The sequence below is a fragment of the Filicampus tigris genome, chromosome 5 (assembly GCF_054856515.1).
Source record: "Filicampus tigris isolate MCC_2025a chromosome 5, RoL_Ftig_1.0, whole genome shotgun sequence".
In the NCBI taxonomy this organism is placed as follows: domain Eukaryota; kingdom Metazoa; phylum Chordata; class Actinopteri; order Syngnathiformes; family Syngnathidae; genus Filicampus; species Filicampus tigris.
This window is the reverse complement of record NC_141221.1, coordinates 15,134,125-15,152,500: the sequence shown is the minus strand read 5'-3', so window position 1 is coordinate 15,152,500 and position 18,376 is coordinate 15,134,125. Positions and strand designations below refer to the sequence as shown.

At 41.5% G+C, this 18,376-nt stretch overlaps 3 protein-coding genes across 3 annotated transcripts in view; 1 reads left to right on the top strand and 2 right to left on the bottom strand.

Moving 5' to 3' along the window:
* loxhd1b (lipoxygenase homology PLAT domains 1b) overlaps positions 1-11,985 on the bottom strand; it is a 22,955-nt gene extending 10,970 nt beyond the window's left edge. Inside the window, exons 1-23 of the mRNA XM_086030937.1 lie at positions 11,550-11,985; positions 10,908-11,022; positions 10,750-10,761; positions 10,534-10,614; positions 9,903-10,087; positions 9,724-9,822; positions 8,622-8,770; positions 7,801-7,924; positions 7,528-7,637; positions 7,267-7,407; positions 6,612-6,747; positions 6,334-6,494; positions 6,155-6,241; positions 5,840-5,975; positions 5,257-5,411; positions 4,289-4,449; positions 4,136-4,212; positions 3,869-4,065; positions 3,608-3,800; positions 3,269-3,429; positions 1,873-2,194; positions 1,124-1,275; positions 1-96 (exon numbers count right to left, since the gene is read on the bottom strand). The exon at positions 1-96 is cut by the window's left edge and continues 38 nt beyond it. Of these exons, the coding sequence (XP_085887063.1) occupies positions 1-96; positions 1,124-1,275; positions 1,873-2,194; positions 3,269-3,429; positions 3,608-3,800; positions 3,869-4,065; positions 4,136-4,212; positions 4,289-4,449; positions 5,257-5,411; positions 5,840-5,975; positions 6,155-6,241; positions 6,334-6,494; positions 6,612-6,747; positions 7,267-7,407; positions 7,528-7,637; positions 7,801-7,924; positions 8,622-8,770; positions 9,724-9,822; positions 9,903-10,087; positions 10,534-10,614; positions 10,750-10,761; positions 10,908-11,022; positions 11,550-11,985 (3,486 nt within the window). The remainder of the gene's footprint in view (positions 97-1,123; positions 1,276-1,872; positions 2,195-3,268; positions 3,430-3,607; positions 3,801-3,868; positions 4,066-4,135; positions 4,213-4,288; positions 4,450-5,256; positions 5,412-5,839; positions 5,976-6,154; positions 6,242-6,333; positions 6,495-6,611; positions 6,748-7,266; positions 7,408-7,527; positions 7,638-7,800; positions 7,925-8,621; positions 8,771-9,723; positions 9,823-9,902; positions 10,088-10,533; positions 10,615-10,749; positions 10,762-10,907; positions 11,023-11,549) is intronic.
* Positions 11,986-13,053: 1,068 nt separating this feature from the next.
* mrpl40 (mitochondrial ribosomal protein L40) lies at positions 13,054-15,984 on the top strand. The gene is made up of 5 exons (XM_086032056.1): positions 13,054-13,238; positions 13,366-13,446; positions 14,276-14,431; positions 14,687-14,768; positions 14,863-15,984. The coding sequence occupies exons 1-5, from the start codon at positions 13,177-13,179 to the stop codon at positions 15,088-15,090; spliced, it is 609 nt and encodes a 202-aa protein (XP_085888182.1). The 5' UTR covers positions 13,054-13,176; the 3' UTR covers positions 15,091-15,984.
* On the bottom strand, positions 15,286-17,767 carry c5h22orf39 (chromosome 5 C22orf39 homolog). Its single transcript, XM_086032057.1, has 3 exons — positions 17,673-17,767; positions 17,049-17,216; positions 15,286-15,545 (listed from the first exon to the last, which is right to left on the bottom strand). The coding sequence occupies exons 1-3, from the start codon at positions 17,700-17,702 to the stop codon at positions 15,414-15,416; spliced, it is 330 nt and encodes a 109-aa protein (XP_085888183.1). The 5' UTR covers positions 17,703-17,767; the 3' UTR covers positions 15,286-15,413.
* Between the last annotated feature and the right edge of the window lie 609 nt (positions 17,768-18,376).

The following is an 18,376-nucleotide window of genomic DNA, read 5'->3' as shown; positions in this document are numbered from 1 at the left end:
CAGATACCACGATGAATACGAGCGCGTATTGTCGTGACGGATCCGAAGCTTCTTCAGAGGACCCAAATCAATAGCTGTTACGATGAACACGTCCTCCTGCAACACAAAATGACACTTGTTGTTAGTGTCAAGGCAACAATGTTTCAGTCAATCCAAACCATTTTTTTTCAAGGATATGTTCTATGCAGCCCCACTAGTTGAAACATTCTGATTCATGTTGCGTTTGTGGAATAAGTGTTAATCCACCCGTTTTTAATTCATTTCGGGGGCGGCGGCCATTTTGTCTTCTGTCGACTGAAAATGACATCACAACTGCTCACACCACCAATCACGGCCGACCTGTTTTCTGAATCTGAGCCGTGATTGGTCGTTGTGAGCAGTTGTGATGTCATTTTCAGTCGACAGAAGACAAAATGGCCGCCCCCAGAGATGGCTAAAGCGAGTGCATTAACACTTATTCCACAAACGCGATATTTATCAAAATGCCTTGTTTCAACTAGTGGGCTTGTATAGAACATGTTCTTGAAAAAAAACTGTTGGCATTGACTTCCACTTTAAAGGGAATGAGGCGCTTCCATGGGTCAAGAAACAAGTCGACTGTTCACTTTTCTAACTGTGCGCGTCTGCCAAGATGCCATAAAAAAACAAAACTAACTCCCCCCATGCACACAGTTACACTGCGCTTTGCCTGAGACTTGCGCCGGGTACGAAAATAGGTCCCGAAGTCCGGTTGCCGGTACGTTCATTTTCCATCCCAAACTTCTTTGATGGCAATATGCTAATCCCTCTTGTGATGGATAAGAAATAAACCCAGTGTAATTGTGTGAGGACATGATTTATGTGCCTGCAATGCGAGGGTGTAACACCGAGTTGAATAATTCATAAGTTGGATTCAAGTAATGAGTAAAAGTAGGACAGGTTCAGTGACACAGTGGGTGCCTCTCAGCTCCTCTCGGTCACACTCGGCTTGCCAGTTTGAGGAGGACGCAGGCTTGTAATTGTAGCATATCCTACCTTAGTCTCGGGGTCGTGTTGTGTGGAGTTTTGGGGATCAAGCATTGCTTAAATTTGCAGCACAGACAACATTGTGACAAAGACATCCCGATGAGACGAGTCGACGTACCTCGCCTCGCTCGAATTTGTTGATGTTGTCTGAGTTTTTGAGATAGCGCTCTCCGCTGTCTCCGTTCTCGCCGTAAATATTAATGAAGACGTCGGCGTCGCTCCCGGCTCCCAGCACGTCACCCGTGAAGACGCACACTTCGTAGGTGTTGACTGCCAGACAATAGAAGGGATCAATTACTAACCCCTCCTTAACCTTCTGTCCTACATTGTAGGCAGGAAACAGTGGCAAATCAAGACAGAAGTTCCTTCTATTACAATAACACAGTATATGTGTGACTGAAAATACTCAAATCTTTTGAACTTAAAGCGGAAGTCGACCCAAACGTATCTAAATGACGCATATGGCACATTTGCATGTACATGAGTAATATTGATGGTTTCTTTAATTGCGACGTGAGAGTTTTGACATTAGAGGAGAACTAAATGCAAACAGGGGCGGCACGGTGGTCGACTGGTTAGCACGTCCGCCTCACAGTTCAGAGGCCGTGGGTTCGATCCCGGCCTCCCTGTGTGGCGTTTGCATGTTCTCCGCGTGCCTGCGTGGGTACTCCGCTTTCCTCCCACATTCCAAAAACATGTATGATAAGTTGATTGGACTCTCTAAATTGCCCCTAGGTGTGATTGTGAGTGCGGATGTTTGTCTCTGTGTGCCCTGCGATTGGCTGGCAAAAGAAAAAGTTGGGTCACGGGTACGCAAGGCACCACCGTACAGAGCACAAAACGACTTAATGGGCGAGACAGTTTTACCTTCCAGTTCTTCGGCTCCGTCTGGCAGCAGCTCCACCTGCAGCTCGCCATCCTCCTCTCCGCGGGACAGCCACCGCGAGCAGGGGAAATGATACGTCACCACCACTTCCTGCACTTCCTCCGCTCCTTCCTCCTCCTCCTCGTCCTCCTCCTTCTTCTTTTTCTTCTTCTTCTTCATGTCCTCCTTCTTCTTCTCCTTAGGCACCATAGCCATCGTGAGGCGTTTGACCTCCACCGTGTCCAGGAACCAGCCGGATCCGACACCCGAGCCGTCGTGGCCAATGCGGATCTTGAACACCTTTCCCACGTCTTTGGCTTCGATCTTGAGGGGCAGCGGTGATAAGAGACCTTTGTTTCAGTTCACGCTGGACTGAAGCGAAAGTACAGTAATTGCGTAATCGGGGGCGTGGCTGGTCATTTGGGGGCCCAAGGAAAACCCGGCCAAGGTTGCCTCCGCATCTTTGTACTGTACTGACAAAAGTTTGATTTTCCCCTCAACATATGGTCTTTTGAAATCAGTTTTTGTCTGACGTTAGAGTTACTAGTTACTAGTTAAATAACCATTTTATGTTCCCCTTCAGTTAACTCACTCGCTCCCATTGACATATTTATTTGTCTTTTCACAGTCCAGCTGTTCAATCCCAGGAACATGTTGACATTTTTTTCAATTTTTTTCAAATGTTTGGGTAAAAGAGGTTCTGAAAATGTCTGTCAGTGAACGAGTTAATTGAATTTGAATATAGTTGATCATTTTTGCCTGCTTTTAGACTCCCATTTTAAGGACGAAACGTGTTTGACACTGACACTGAAAGCGGTGCGATATATAATAGCGTCTGGCTCTTGCTGACGTTGCTGTTGGTTACGCACATTTATCACAAAAAGGTAGAAAACTTCTAGAAGTTTGGAAAAACTTTGAGAAGCCTTCTTCTCTTACCTTCTCCACTTAATTTAAGAATCCTGATGGATTAAGCATTTTAATTTATTCCTAAACGCGAATTGAGACTCAGATTAAGATCTAAATGGCTCGATCAATCAGAATCTGAAACGCGGTTGCCTTTATTTGCATAATTTTTACGTCATCTTATGCCAATGTTAAAAAGAAGTAACACATCTATTTGGAGAAATTAACTCGTTCAGTGCCAAGTGTCTTGTCATAAAAATAGGTCTTTGGGATTGACTGAGTTAATCAATCAATATTTATTCAACTCATTCACTGCCAGGGACGTATTTATTTGTCATTTCACAGTCCAGCCATTCAATCCCAGGAATTTATTTCTATATTTTTCAAACGCATTAGACAAATACAGCCACCTGAAAAATGTACTGAAGTATTTTTACTTTGTTACTTCCGGCCACTGCTTTTCCGGTACGTCCTGTTTTCACCCTGCCAAGCTACCTTGAATATGTCCGTGGATCTCCTCTCAAAGTTGTTGGACCGGCTGTCAAGCTTGATGACCTCTGTCTTGCCTTTGTCGCCGTAGATCTGGACAAACACTTTGGCATTGGTGCCCGCAAACATCTCATCCCCGGTCACTACTATCAATTCGTAGTTGATCACTGGAAAAAAAGAACGGCAGCAAGGGAGCCGCGCGCATTATACTTGTGTCGGGGTGTTACTGGATATTTTTCCTGTTCCGACAAGTTCCTTCTGTTTCTTCAATGCATAACTATGACAATTAGTCAACAGTCCTTTTGCAAAGGCAAACTCGAACATTCATGTAAAAGTGTGGCATACGTTGTTGCATGTCCAGGATCTCGCTGGGGTAAATCTCCACCTCCGTCTTGCCGTCGGCTTCCCCTTTGGACAGCCAGCGATGGCATGGGAACATGTAGTGCTTCCCGTTCACAGGCACCAGGATCTGAACGCTGTCCAAAAACCAGCCGGCCCGCATGCCTTCGTTGTTGTGGCCGATCATCAGGCGGTTGATCTGCGGAGAGAAGTCAAACCGCCGGCTGGATTTTGTCTTCGCCTCGGAGGGTGCGGCCGATATCTCACCTGTCCAATATCAGAGGTTTCCACGGTGAAGATGTCAATGCGACCCGTTTCAAAGTAGTTACTCAGGTTGTTGTCGGAGACCACCAGCGTCGTTTTACTGGCGTCGCCTTTGTCCCCGTAGAGTTTGACATAGACGGTGGAATCCGAGCTGCCCCCGGGGATGCTGCCCGTCTTCACTGCGACGTGATAGCCGACATCTGGAGCGTGCACACGAGCGCAAGTGTCAAGAAGCACACACGCGCGATCGTACAAAGTTGACTTTCGTACTGTAAAGGCGCTGTCCGTCCGAGAACGGGACTAACTCTCGAACAATCTGTCCATCGTCCTCATTGCGATCGAGCCACCTGCACAACATGCGGCATGTGAGGAAAGCTTCGCACCAGCGACGCCGACGTCAGCTCACCCGAACGTGCCTCTCACCTGTTGCAGGGAAACTCCATGGCGTAAGCCTCCGCTCGTCCTTCCTCTCTCACGGCGACTTTTTCAAGGAACCAGCCGCAGCCTCCGCCTTTGCCGTCATGTCCAATCCTCACCCTGCGAATCCGACCAATGGCAACAGCCTCGATGATGAACTCATCCAGCTGAGGACGGCGCAGCACAACAGCGGCATCAACACCCGCTTCCATTGGTACAAATTCTGCAATTCTAATTCAGCGGACAAAAGTGGAAATCAACCCAAACATATTTTTTTCAAGAATATGTTCCCTCTAGGGACACTGGTTGAAACACGGCTTTCTGATTAATCTTGCGTTTGTGGAATATAAGTTAAGCGGAAAAAGGCACTGGTTTTTAGTCATCTCTGGGGGCGGCCATTTTGTCTTCTGTCGACTGAAAATGATATCACAACTGCACAACAACAACGACCAATCACGGCTCAGATTCAGAAAACAGGTCAGCCGTCGACAGAAGACAAAATGGCCGCCCCCAGAGATGGCTAAAAACCAGTGGATTCACACTTATTCCACAAACGCAATATTTATCAGAATGCCATGTTTCAACTAGTGGGCTTGCATAGAACATATTCTTGAAAAAAAATGTTTGCATTGACTTCCCCTTCAAGCTTCTAAATTCAGCCCATGCTTATTTGTAATGATTTTTCTTTTCCGCAGAGAAGTCATTTATTTGAAGAGGTTGGAGCCCGAGCTGCTCTCATCACAAAGCATTTCATGAGCGAGGAGAGACAGAAGCAAAACATGGGCTTATACACAAAAAACTGGAACATCCGCTTTTGGTCAATCCTGTCGTAAGCATGATGAAAGTACAACATAATAGTTGTCATCTATTTTTCATAGCATTTTGGCCCTTTGAACAAACAGACTTCATTTTAGGTTGGTGAAAACACTGACTAAGACTAAACGACGTCCGTGCAGGGATCTGCATCTACTCACATTTCCCTTCTCAAACTTGTTGATGTTATTTTTGCAGTTGACCAACGCTCGATCTCCCGTGTCGCCGTGCTCGCCGATCAGATTGAGAAAAACCGACGCGTCTGTACCACTGCCACCGACGGTCCCGGTGCAAACAGTCACTCTGTACTTTATCACTGCAGAACACAACTTCCCGTCAGTCCTTAAATCCATCAAAAGTTGTATGATGATGTAAAGGTTATTATATACCTGGTATATATATGATGTAACGTTTAATCAAAAATTGATTAAAACATTTTAGTTGGTTTGATTAAATTTGTCTAAAAATGACGTTTTTCCTTTTTTTTTCATTCCAGATGCATACCAAATTTTTAATGCGTAAATCAAATTATACGCTTGCACCAAACATCATTGCGTATTGCGTTTGTGGATGGCTGCAGCACCACACTAGCGCACACAGACAAGCATGGTAGTGATTTTTTAAAAATCCAATCGAATCAAAAATCTGAGACTGAAAATCGAATAGGGGCTTGAGTGAATGATTACATCCCTTATATATACTGTACATATATGTGTATTTTAATATTATTTATTGAATACATACGAGGTAGTGGGTCAGCAATTTGCCGGCCCATGGCAGGAAGCTCTCTCACCACCTCATTATCATCTTCATTAGTGTCCAGCCATCGCTCACAAGGAAAATTATATTTATCCTTTGTTAATGTTTTCATCAGCGTTGCCTGATTACGGAAAAACAATACTTGGATGCAAAATGTGTTAACAAACAACGAAAATTCACCCAGAAGCATCTATGCGAATAAATGAGAAGGTACTAATTTAACCTTACTCTAAATGCTTTTTTTTTTTTTTTATCTTGTTACTTTTTATTCAATGTCATTCAATGTTGGTTAGGCCTCACCTTACTTAGATGCCATCCCGCAAAAGGATTTCTCCTCTGATGCCAGATACGGAGTTTGGTCAGAATTCCCAAATCAGGCAGCTCGACCTGTAGCGGAGAAGCTCTGATCGTTCATACCAGGCAATGAGGGATGCACTTCATGTCTAACAGTGGGTCTTTGATGAGATAATAGTACTCACCACAAACCTGTCCACTTGTCCTCTCTCAAAATTGTCTGTTTTGTTGTCTAGTTTTATCTCGTCTGACTTGCCTTTGTCTCCGTACACCTGGAAATAAATATCGGCGTCGCTTCCGGCATTGGCCAAGTCGGATGTCCAGATCCACAAGGACCAGGGATGCTCTAAGTGAGAAGCACATCACTCAATGGCGTTTGGCTTGAATTCATCTTTTACCACAAACTGAAGCCCAGGAGCTAATGGGACCCTATTTTTGTCTTACGACTGAAGATTTATCGTACTCTTTTGCCTTCTATGCCGGAGTGAGACCATCTCATAGAGTTCTCGCTCAATCAGTCCGTCTCCTTCCTTCTCATCCAGCCATTTAGAGCACGGGAAGGTCTGCTCAATGCCCGTGAATGGACAGTATACTACCACCTGCAAAACAAGCAACATTAGGCTCTGATATACCCATATTTTCTGGACTACAAGCAGCACATTTATATAAGGCGCACCTACTCTATTTGCGGCAAATAATGAAAAAATGTATGTAAGCGGCACCTTTATATAAACCGCACCCACTCTATTTACAAAAAAAAGAAAAAATCATATATAAACCGCACCTTCATATAAGCTCTGAAAAAAATAACGAAAAAAACCATATATAAGCCACACCTTTATATAGGCCGCCCTTTTAAAAAAAAAAATGAAAAAACATATATAAGATGCACCTTTATATGAGGTGCACCCACTCTCTCATATAAAAATAATGGAAAAAACATATATAAGCCGCACCCTTACATAAGCCGCACCCACTATATATATATATTTTTAAAACGCATGTAAGCCGCACCTTTATATAAGCCGCATGGTTCAAAACCTCTGAAAAAAGTAGTGGCTTATAGCCTGGAAAATATGGGGTTTACACTTTATTTATTGCGTTTGTATGTTTCTCACCTTCTCACAGTACCAGCCAGCACTGACCCCGTTATTATCATGTCCGATGGTAACCCTGCTGAGGGGGCTGAGAAGTGCGGCGATCTCGACGTTGAAGATGTCAGTAAGGCCACGCTCAAATTTGCCGCCTTCCAGAAACACCTGAAGACAGAGTAAAGTTATCTATTGATTTACCTTTTTTTTTTTTTTTTTTAATAAACAGAATCCCAATGATGATGACGCATCACATAGACCAAGCAAGCATGAGCGTAATCCACGGACCTTGCCGCTATTCTTTAAGCCTTTGCTGCCATGCATGACTATGTGGATTTTGGAGTTGGTCCCAGCTCCTCGGATGTTTCCGGTTACAATCTGGACGTTGTACACGATCCCTGACAGGAATAGTTACATGTGAGACTGCCTGTTGTGTCACTATGGTTCACAGGAGCAACAGCAACGACATGAAATAACTATTGAATGAAGAATCAACACGACGTTGTCACAACAAGTCAAATATTTGATATTCAACGGGAAAAATAAATATTTTTTTCTTACCTGTGGGTTGGCTTCCGCCCACCAAAATGTCTCTCTGTATCTTGCCATCGTCCTCATCGATGGCAAACCAACGACTGACAGGAAATTCGTACACTAGTTTGTTTCCCAGATCGTCCAGGATCACCTTAAGATAAATAACAGCAACGGGAGCACCGTTGAAAAGTGATGAAAATGACATCACAGTTGCTGAGTGCTCAGATAACGACCAATCATGGCTCGGCTTTAGAAAACAGGTGCGCCGTCTGAGTCTCATCCCTCTATCACAGATACCATGTTAGACGATAAGAACACTTTGCAAGATTTGAATACAGAGAAAACACTGGTCTAAATCCCACAGCACACCAAATTTGGGGCAAGAGTGGCTGCTGTGGGCGCCGGGAATGTAAATGTAAATGTAGCCTTAGCTTTGGTGTCAGTCAACACTGCAAATCTACCAACTTGTCTGTCTGTCTGTTTGATGGAAGCTAATCCCTTAATGGGGACGGGTTTCCCTTTACATGTTGGCTAGGATGACATCATGCACGTCCCACCTGTGCGCTTGTGTGCGCGTGTGTGTGTGTGTGTGCGTTTATGCATGAATGCTAGCGTTGGAATGAGCTCATGTCGTCGTATACGTGACTCAGAAAGGCAATAAGAGGCTCGCGTATCTTAAGTACCTCAACACAGGCAGACTGAAGTGCAGTAAGTGCACCAATTTATTTTTGAAATGACAACGATTTATATTCATTTATACGAATGACCTTTTCTTTAATCACTTTGACTAGTTATGTCTACTCAGTTACTTGGATCAAACGGGTTTTTTTTTAATGGTTGTGTTCTACCTTGTCTACAAACCATCCCGCAGAAGAGCCCTTGTTATTATGGCCGATAGTGATCTTCCTCACTTTCCCCAAGTTCGGTGCTTCAATGGTGAATTTGTCCTCTGTGCCTTTCTCAAAGTTGTTTTTGTCTGTGTTTAGTAGCCTTTCCCCTAAAACAAGCAAACAAAGATTTGTCAAATTAAACATTTAACCCCCCAGAATATGTTTGTAGTAATTTGATTATTTCTTAAAATAATAGTACAGTATTTTATTTCAAAGGAAAATGCAACAGTAGTATACAGTGTACCACATTTCTGCACATGATGATCTTTACACAACTGCAGTCTGTGATGGAGGCATTTCTTATTCTAAAGACATTTTTGGAATCATATTTAAAAGTATTATATTTAAATATTTAAAAGACAAATTCATACATCTAACATGGATAAATGTACCAACGTGTCAAGAAAAAGTGGACTGCAATAAACAATTATGGTGTAACTCTACAGAACAAAAAACACACAACGTTGAGAAGTCATCACATCATATCACATCTTTGATCACATCATCACTCGATGTCAATAAATAGGCAGGTTTCACATAGGGAGGGGTAAAATGGCCTAATATTGGTGTCACAGAATAAAGTGAATCCCTTTACGGTAACGGTATTGTGATTTAAACTTAAAGGGGAAGTCAGCCCCAACTTTTTTTTTTCGTATGAATGAGTTAATCTACCCCGTTTTTAGCCATCACCATTTTGTCACTTCTGTCGACTGAAAATGACATCACAGTTGCTCAGGGCTTAGGTCACGATTAATCACGGCTCACCTGTTTTCTGAAACTCAGACGTGATTGGTCGTTACCTGAGCCCTGAGCATTTGTGATGTCATTTTCGGTCAACAGAAGTGACAAAATGGCTGCCCCCTGAGATGGCTAAAAACCAAAATCCACCGTGGATTTTGCTGCTTAACTCCTATCCAACAACGCAATATTAATCAGAATGCCTTTTTTCAACTCGCGGACCTGCAGAGAACATTTTATTGCCTCATAATTTACATGCTATACATGCAAATAAAAATCTGATTCTTGCAAAGGAGTCAAACCTTTGATTCATTCTCCTTACCTGTCTCTCCAAACTCTCCAAAGATATTAATGAAGACGTCAGCATCTGTTCCGCTACCTTTTACATCTGCAGTGAATACGCTGACCATATACTTATTATCTGGAAAATGAGCAAAACGTGATAAAATGTCTGAATTCAACTGAAGGTATGTATAAAAACAAGCTGTCAGTGTTGTTTACATTTGGGAATGTCCATGGGGTCCGCAGTGCCCAGTAAATCTCGAACGAAAAGGCGATCTCCTTCCGCTTTGCTGAGCCAGTTGTTACAAGCAAAATAGTACCTCAGGTGAGGCCTGATCACGTCCGTCACCACCACCCTGTGCAAGAACCAGCTGGCGTTCAGGCCCGTGTTGTCATGCTCTATGCTGGGATCAAAAAAGACACATTGTGGTATTGTGGTTGACAATAGTTATTAACGGAACTGGGAATCGCCTAACCGCCACCGCGTTCCGTCCTGCGTAGTTAATCGACCGCGTGGTCCCGGTCCGTCACTCGTCGGCGACAGCCAATCGGCGTCGAGAACGTAATCATCACATCACAGGCAGACAAAGACACGCCGCCAAAGAAAGAAAACATATCAAACAAAAACAATAGACACACGCGCAGCGTCACTGCGTCTGTGGGACCGGACCGCAAGGTACGTATCAGGAGTGCGGCACCTGCGTGTGACGTGGTACAGGTTAAGTCCGTTCTCGACGTCGTTTGGCTGACTCGGACCCACTTGGACCACGTGGGTCGATTACATATGCAGACGGGAAATAGGCGATGCCCGGCTCTGGTTATTAATGACACAAAATGTCTCTTCAATTACCGTATCTTCTTCAAGGAGCCAACATTGTGGGTTCTTATTCGAAACACGTCTGTTTTGGCTCTCTCAAATGCAGTGCGGCTCCTGAAAAGCATATTGAGCATGGGACAAATCTACTTTAAAAATGTGAGATTTACAACAACCACATACAAATTGTAACAAATCATGCAATGCCAACACTAAAATCCACTACAATATCACATCACAAGACAAGCATACCTTTTCTCTGTGCTGTTGGGGTAAAAAAAAAAGCGGCACAGTTTAGTTCAGTGGAAAACAGTAGTTGGAGTTATCTTGAGTCAAACTGGGTCATAATCAAGGCATAAATATGACAACTAGCAAAATATGTTCCAATCCCCTTTCCAAGAGAAACTCACTTGCTGGCCAGATGGACTTTGGGAGTGATCCCGAATTCCCCAAAGAGAGTTACAAACACATTTGCATCCGTGCCTGCTCCTCTCTCATCGCCCGTGATGGTCACCACTTCATAGACTGAGAGGTTGAACGGACAAAAATGTGTGTGTTTTAGAAAGCATCACATAAAAAAAAAAAGGACATCCGATGTTAAGTCTTTCCCCCACATCTACCTATGTGATTGAGACCTGGCCTTCACACCAAAGTCTGTACTCTAAGAGCCTGATTTACTCATATTTTCAAAACTTTCATTGAGCCACACATGTTCTGCGTTTGAAAAATCTCATGGCACACCACCAAACAAAAATGCCACAAAAAGTGTAGATACTGAAAGAATGACAATAAAGTTATGTATGTAACTTCCATTTAGTTGAAGCATTTCATTGTACTAAATAACAATTTTTAAGACCAACTAAGTGAAACTGGTTAATTTCCCACGACACATTAGTGTAACTTCACCAAGGACACGGTGCTTAAAAAAAAAAAAACACATGATAGCCACACAGTATTCCCTCCATCACTTCTTCTTTTCAACAAAATGAACATTGGATTATCTCACTATTGATGATACTCTTTTTAAAGGCGGTTTCAAGTCAAGAATGTACCTTTCTTTTTGTGGTACTCATCTTCGTAGTTCTCCACCAGTTCTGCCTGGTAATTCCGAAGCTCACTCTCATAGATTTCCGCATAATTTTCCACCTTCTTCTTCTTCCCTTTCGTCTTCTTGCTGTCCTCATCGCTGTTCACAGATCCTTTCTTCTTCTTGTCCTTCTTCTTCTTCTTCCCTTCCTCCTCATCACCGGCTGCTTGTTCCTCCTCTTTCTCTGAGTCCTTCTTGGACTTTTTATCTTTTGACCCCATCTTGTCTTTCGAAGGCCGACTTGATGCTTTCTTAGTGGTCACAATCACATCAGGAAGATTGCCCTCTCCCTTTTTACCCTTGCCGTTGTTGTTGTCTTCATCGTCTGTGCTCTGATCATCCCTGCTCACTGCTTTACTTTTCTTCTTCTTAGCTTTGTCTTCAACTTGTCCTATTGTCATGATGCTTCTCACATTAGTTGATGTGTAAGAGCCGTAGCTTTCTTCATCACTGTCTTTCTGCTGCTGCTTCTTCTTCCTCCGTTCTCCAGACTCATCACTCACTTTCTGAGTTTTACGCTTCAGATGCCGATCCTCCCAGTCCTCGTCATCCACATCTTTGGTTTCCTGCACCACTCTCTGCTTTGTTTTTTTCTTCTTTGTGGGCATCTTTAATTTATGTACTACCCTGATATCGATTCCTGTGTGTTGCGGTGAAACTTGATTAAACTGACCTGTGAATGCACAAGAGTGACCCAAAAGTCAAAACGTCTGACTAGAGCTTAGTGGCCTGTGCTGTGTTGGCAAACTTGGGGAAGACCCCTCACCGTACAAAAACATGGTGTGACCTCATTAAAAATGATCATCTTTAATGAGATCACATGACAGAGGAGGGAGCACCCACCTCCTGAAGTGTCAAGAGAAAAGATAGATTAGCGGTCACTGAAAAAAAGGCGACATACCAGGCCAGTGCGTATTGATTAGAGATGAAACTATGAAAATGTTAGTCACCAAAATTATCACAGTTATCGTTACGTTAAAAAATCAGATGAATGGAAATATATGTGTGCGTGTGTATATATATAGAAAGAAAGAAAGAAAGAAAGAAAGAAAGAAAGAAAGAAAGAAAGAAAGAAAGAAAGAAAGAAAGGAAGAAAGTTGTGTTTTATTTTCAATGTACAGTGCACCCCTTCGTGGATTCACTATCCAGTATAAAAATCTATCAATCAATCAACATACAATATTGTCAGCCAGGAACGGTGCTACACTGGAGCTAGGGGTGTTAGAGCCCTGTCAGAAATCTGTGTAGCAATAGTTAAGCCCCTCGAGCATTTTATTTGATATTGTAAAATATATTTATTATAAATTATCCGGAACTAAGGTGCACCAAAATACTCAATGCGACTCATATGTTTTTTTAAAATCTATTCATCGCTCAATGTTAGTACATAAAAGTGGAACAAAATTCAAGCGTCTATTATTTATGCGGCGCAAAATTCGCGAATCTGCTTAAGCAAAATGAAAGTTTGCTCCCTGTCACTGTTGACACGTCATCAACCCGCGCCGCGTCTATGGGCATTGAAGAGATGCCTGGGTACATGTGAATTTACAGTTTTCTTTTCTTCTGCTCCTGTTTTGAGTAAATTGAAAAACATGGCCGTCGCTGTAACTCGCTATATCGGTAGGATTTTATCTCGACAGGCGTCGCCGATTGGGTAAGTTTAGAAAGTGATATCTGACGGAAGTCAAGGCCCTTGTTGCTAAAGGTTATTCACTGGACCATTACTTCTGTAGCTTGTTTGCCTTGACCTAGTGTCTTTCCTGCTGTGTGTGGCTTGTCAGTGGTGTTTTGGCAGAAAATGGTGGCGTTCACAGTCCTTGGTTTACTGCAGTGATGACACTAAGGACGTCTGCTCCTCTCAGGTAGGGTTTATACTAGGACATGACATACTTACTGCGAAGAAGCCCCTAATTCCCTGAAAATCAAGACCAATGACTAATTTATTTTTAGCACGATACAGTCTTAGCTCAAATCATATTACCCAGGTATTAATGAAGAGAAATGCCATTAAATCAGCCCCAAAACACAAAACTAAATTCTGATCAGTTTTTTTTCTATAAAGAAAGAGACATCTACGGTATTATACAGTACACAACAGACACTAATACCATAATTGGATAGAATGTAAAGAATTATACAGTTTGTGCGTCATGATTTCATGCCCACTGACCTCGTGCTTTTGCTTTTGGCCACCTTGGGCAGTATAATATTTAGATAAAAATACATGAAGACGGGTCTCTAATTTGCTTTTTTTGACAGATGAAAATGAAGGACAAAGTGAAAATGAAATGAGCGAAAATAAAAAGATAAAGAATATCTGCCCCTGCATGTTCCTATATTGTCATGTGCATCATTTTTATTCAAATATCTGCTGCTAACAAGGTTATCAGTACAACGACATTGATGCAAGTTTCATTAGTTGGTCTATGGCCTTTTGCGTTGTGTGTTAGCAGTAAGCTAGCTGAGTTGAATATGTCTTGGATTTGGTTAAAAACACCACTTGATTCTCTTTTATAATGGAATAGTGTTTGACTTTAGGACTGTCTCAAATCAAAGCAAATGTACATAAATAGCCTTGAGCATTAATGTAAAAATACCATCCTGTCTTTTGCAGATCTGTTCAAGTATTTTGTGGTAAATGTATGTCCCTCAACTAGTTTTTGTTGACAGCGTGTGTCCTTTTTTTTTAAGTGCGGAGCCCAAGAAGAAGAAGAAAGTGGACCCCAAAAGAGAGCAGGTGATGAAGGAGAGGCTGAAGAAGAAGTTGAAAAAGTTGGAGAAGGTTCCGCCTGAGCTAATCCCAATCGAGGACTTCATCATCCCAGCCAAATGTTTGGATGAGACTAGGTGCAGTCTTGTTTCTCCTTGCCTGTCACGACGTAATACACTTGCAAGTCAGAAGCATGATTAATTCTTCACATCATTAAAATATTTTGTGACATCTTAACATTGAACCTGTTCATTGTTGTCCTGTATAGCTAAGAAAGGTTTTGAGTTGGTAACAGTTTACGCAGATTAATTCAATGTTCTTACTTCCTACGGGAAAACCGAAATGATAACAACACCGTATTCCATAATACTGAATTTGTTGTTTTTGCAAAGGGTCCGCTCAGCTTCCAGGCTGTCATTTGATGAAAGCGAAGGCCGAGCTCTGCTGCTGAAGGAGTGGTGTCGATACAAACATGTAATCACCTTCCTCTTACTAAAAGCAAAAAAAAAAAAAAAAAAAGATCTTGCACATATCGTTTTCAGGCTTAATGTGACGTCTGTTTTTGCAGGAGCAGCACTTGGCTGAGATGCATGCCATTGAGCTTGCACTAGCAGCCCAGGAGGAGGCGCTGGACGAGCTTAAGGCTGAATCAGAGGAGCTTTACCAGGCAGCCCTGAAACCAGACCCCCTCATGTTCCCCTTCTCCTATGAGGGCACCGCATACACGCCGGCGAACACCGACTATGAAGCCCCCGATGGGAAGTACACTGACATCACTAAAGTCTACACGCAGTGATGAGCGGTGTATGTGGTTTTGTGTTTCATGGGAAAAGAAGAACAGTTGTCATGAACTTTCAACTACTGGATCAACAATGTATGAAATATGAAGCAAACATGTCATTCAGTGAGGTTGGACTGTTTGATTTGCTCTTAAGGACTGAAGCACTACACACTGCACAAAAAAAAAAACAGCAATAAGGAAGAACCCGAGTTAAATTCCAGTGTTTAGTACTCAAACACACGTCATTCAGTTGTGATATACACAGTACAGCGCTGTGCAATGACAAAGATTATAAATCTGTTTCTTCCTCGATTACAGCGTAATTTGTCCATGACGTTTCAAGCGTCTTGAGGTTTTTCATGGTTGAGGGGCAGGTGCCAGTCGCTGGGTGGGTCTTGTCTCAGCTCCCACACTGGGGGGAACTTCCTCTGCTCTGCTAGTCGGTTCCTTTCGCTTCTCTGTAGCGCTTCCTGTAAGGCAGATGGAAATCCCAATTTAGTGTTTGCAATCATTCTTTATAATTAAATCTTACTAAAAATCCTCACTCTACCAAAGAGCTGCAGAAATATTTGACATAAATACTTTTGTTTACTCCGCTATCTTAAGGTTAATGCTAACATAGGCAGTGAATAGCATCTATGTTGCTGGGTTTTCATGAACCTTTAAGTAACTTCTATTTGAACAAAAACACGTATCTAGACAATATAAGAGTACTCACAGTCATGTACAGAATTCTTTATCCTTCATGACAACAACTATATGAATCCCACTTTAGTCCATGTCCAATATGTTTGGTTGCTGCATCCATGCAGGATAGTGTGTAAGCATAAATTGGACCGGCCAAAGCGCACACGCCAGAAGCAGTAGTACAATATGCATTGAAATAAATGAGAAAGTATGACAAAAACAGTTCAGTTCTATTTCACATTATTTCATTGTCCAGTGTGTGATGCTATAGAGTGCTATTTTTATCACCACAAAGCTGCAAAATTGGATGCTTAAGTTTTATGTGGGCCTGGAATGGATGAATGGCATGTCTATTCATTTCAATAGGGAAATGTAATCTGAGATACACGTGTTTTGAGTTACAAGCATGGTAAAGTAGTGAATTCAACTTGTATCTCAAAGCACCACTGTACAATTTTAACATTTTTATCAGGCCCTTAGAGGGGTCACAGTAATTGTCAGAAACATTGATTGACAGATTTAAAAAAAAAAAAAAACTTAAAACACTCAAAAAAAATGTCAGCTTCACCAAATCTGCTGTAAAAATGTCATACTTAATTTGTACTTTATATTAAATATGAATTCAATCATTATCCAACGTGGACTTTAAAAACTTACATACACACCATAGCGACACAAGATTATAATATCAGTGTAAATGTATCCTTGCAGGAAACAGTAAAATTTTGATGCATGCTTTGAATGGGGAAAAGTAGCACCATCTAGTGGACAGCAGCCAGTAGTCCAGACTGAAACATTAACAATGAATTGAATTAATGTTAAGATAAACGTGGGCTCAAAAATGTAATTACAATGGTTTTCAATTGGACCATTTTTTTCTTGCTTGGAATAAACGTTTTGTGTGTGTGTGTAAATTTGCAATTTTAGACAAATGTAAGGAACACAGATTACTATTCTACTTTGTGAAATGAATATTAGTGATGGCCCCCTAACCTCCCGAGTCAATCATCCATTATTTAAAAAAAATCCTAATTTGTAATTGTCTAAAAATCTAGTCATCTGTGTTTCTTGCTTTAGGTATCGCTACCCAGCTGACATGGCTCCTACTGAGAAGGTACTGTATAGATCGGGCTGGTGAAGTGGTATGGGGGTGTATGGTATATCGGAGCATTTTTACGAGTACAGACGTACAGTTTTGGTTCCAAAAAAATGATTTCCTCCAGCACAATATATTGTATAATACCAAGAAATATGAATGGCACATGTCTCATGAAAAATAGTTTCACCTTGGCCTCAGCGCATGTGTTCTTCTTGCACGCTTGACAGTTGTAGTAGTCCTCTTTCCACTGCTCGCAGGATGGAGAGGTACCATAAGTGTAGTAGTGATGGAATCGATTCCACAAACTCTTGCAGTGTCTGTATTCACTCCAGTAATCGCTGCAGGCACGTGGTGTCTGCAACACAAAGCCAGGAAACTTGATTTTCTGCGTTTGATTTTTTTTTTTTACTTAATACAACTTAGGAAATTGTACGATGAATAGCACAACCATAAACATTATAGCAAAAATATTACCACGGTTTTAAGGTCATTTAAGATCAGTAAATGAAACCCTAAAATTGATTTTAAAATACACGGGGTTAAGTTAATGGCACACATGCAGATATTCAAGATGAAATATCTACAATGGAGGTTTGTCTAGAAATGCATTAAAAAATCAAATTCACGTGTGAATGCATCAAGAAAATATGATTAGACAGCTGTCATAGTTGCTAACGTAGCCAGGTTAGCAACACAAACACAACATCACCGTGCTAATTTACAGTTAAGACTTATCATGAACACTTGGTAATATTTTTAGAACGGATCAGCTACTAGTTCAATAAAATAAACGTTGCAGTGCCAGTTTTACCCTCCATTCTCTCTCTTCAGACTTCTCCATTGCTAGCTTGCCGTGCTATCGATGGATGCGTTCACGTACACTCGTTTTTTACGGTGATCATAGTTTCATGCTCGACAACGTAAAAATATTGCATTGCTTACAAATGCATTTAATTAAATCTTTGGATGCTGTTAGGCTAAATATTTCTGGGCAATTTTTACCAAACATTGTACTTGGAAATATGAAACAAGGAAAAGCAAGACAGATAAAGTTGCGAAACTAGAGGTACGGAAATGTATTACTCAGCTATAAATTGTATCTTTACGACCCAAATGTTTGATTTTTTCATCAGATAACTACAATGCAAACTTTAAATAAAATACTTCTACTACAACAACTGTTTCAGAGCAAAGGTCAAGAGAGTCAAACCAAAAAAGGATCAATGTAACGAAAATAAAATAACGATGTCAACTAAAATACATCTCATTGCAAAATGTTTTAAAAATAATGTCAGTAGTTCAAATAGTGTAAACAATACAATGTAAAAACCTTTAACAGTAGAAAAAAATACTTCTACTACAACTATTTCAGAACTAAAGTCAAGAGAGTCAAATCAAAAATAGCACCAATGTAACGAAAATACAAATATACCAATGTCAAGTTGACAACTATAATACCTTCCATTGCACAATATTTTGAAAATAAAGTCAGAAAGTGCGAATAGAGTAAACAGT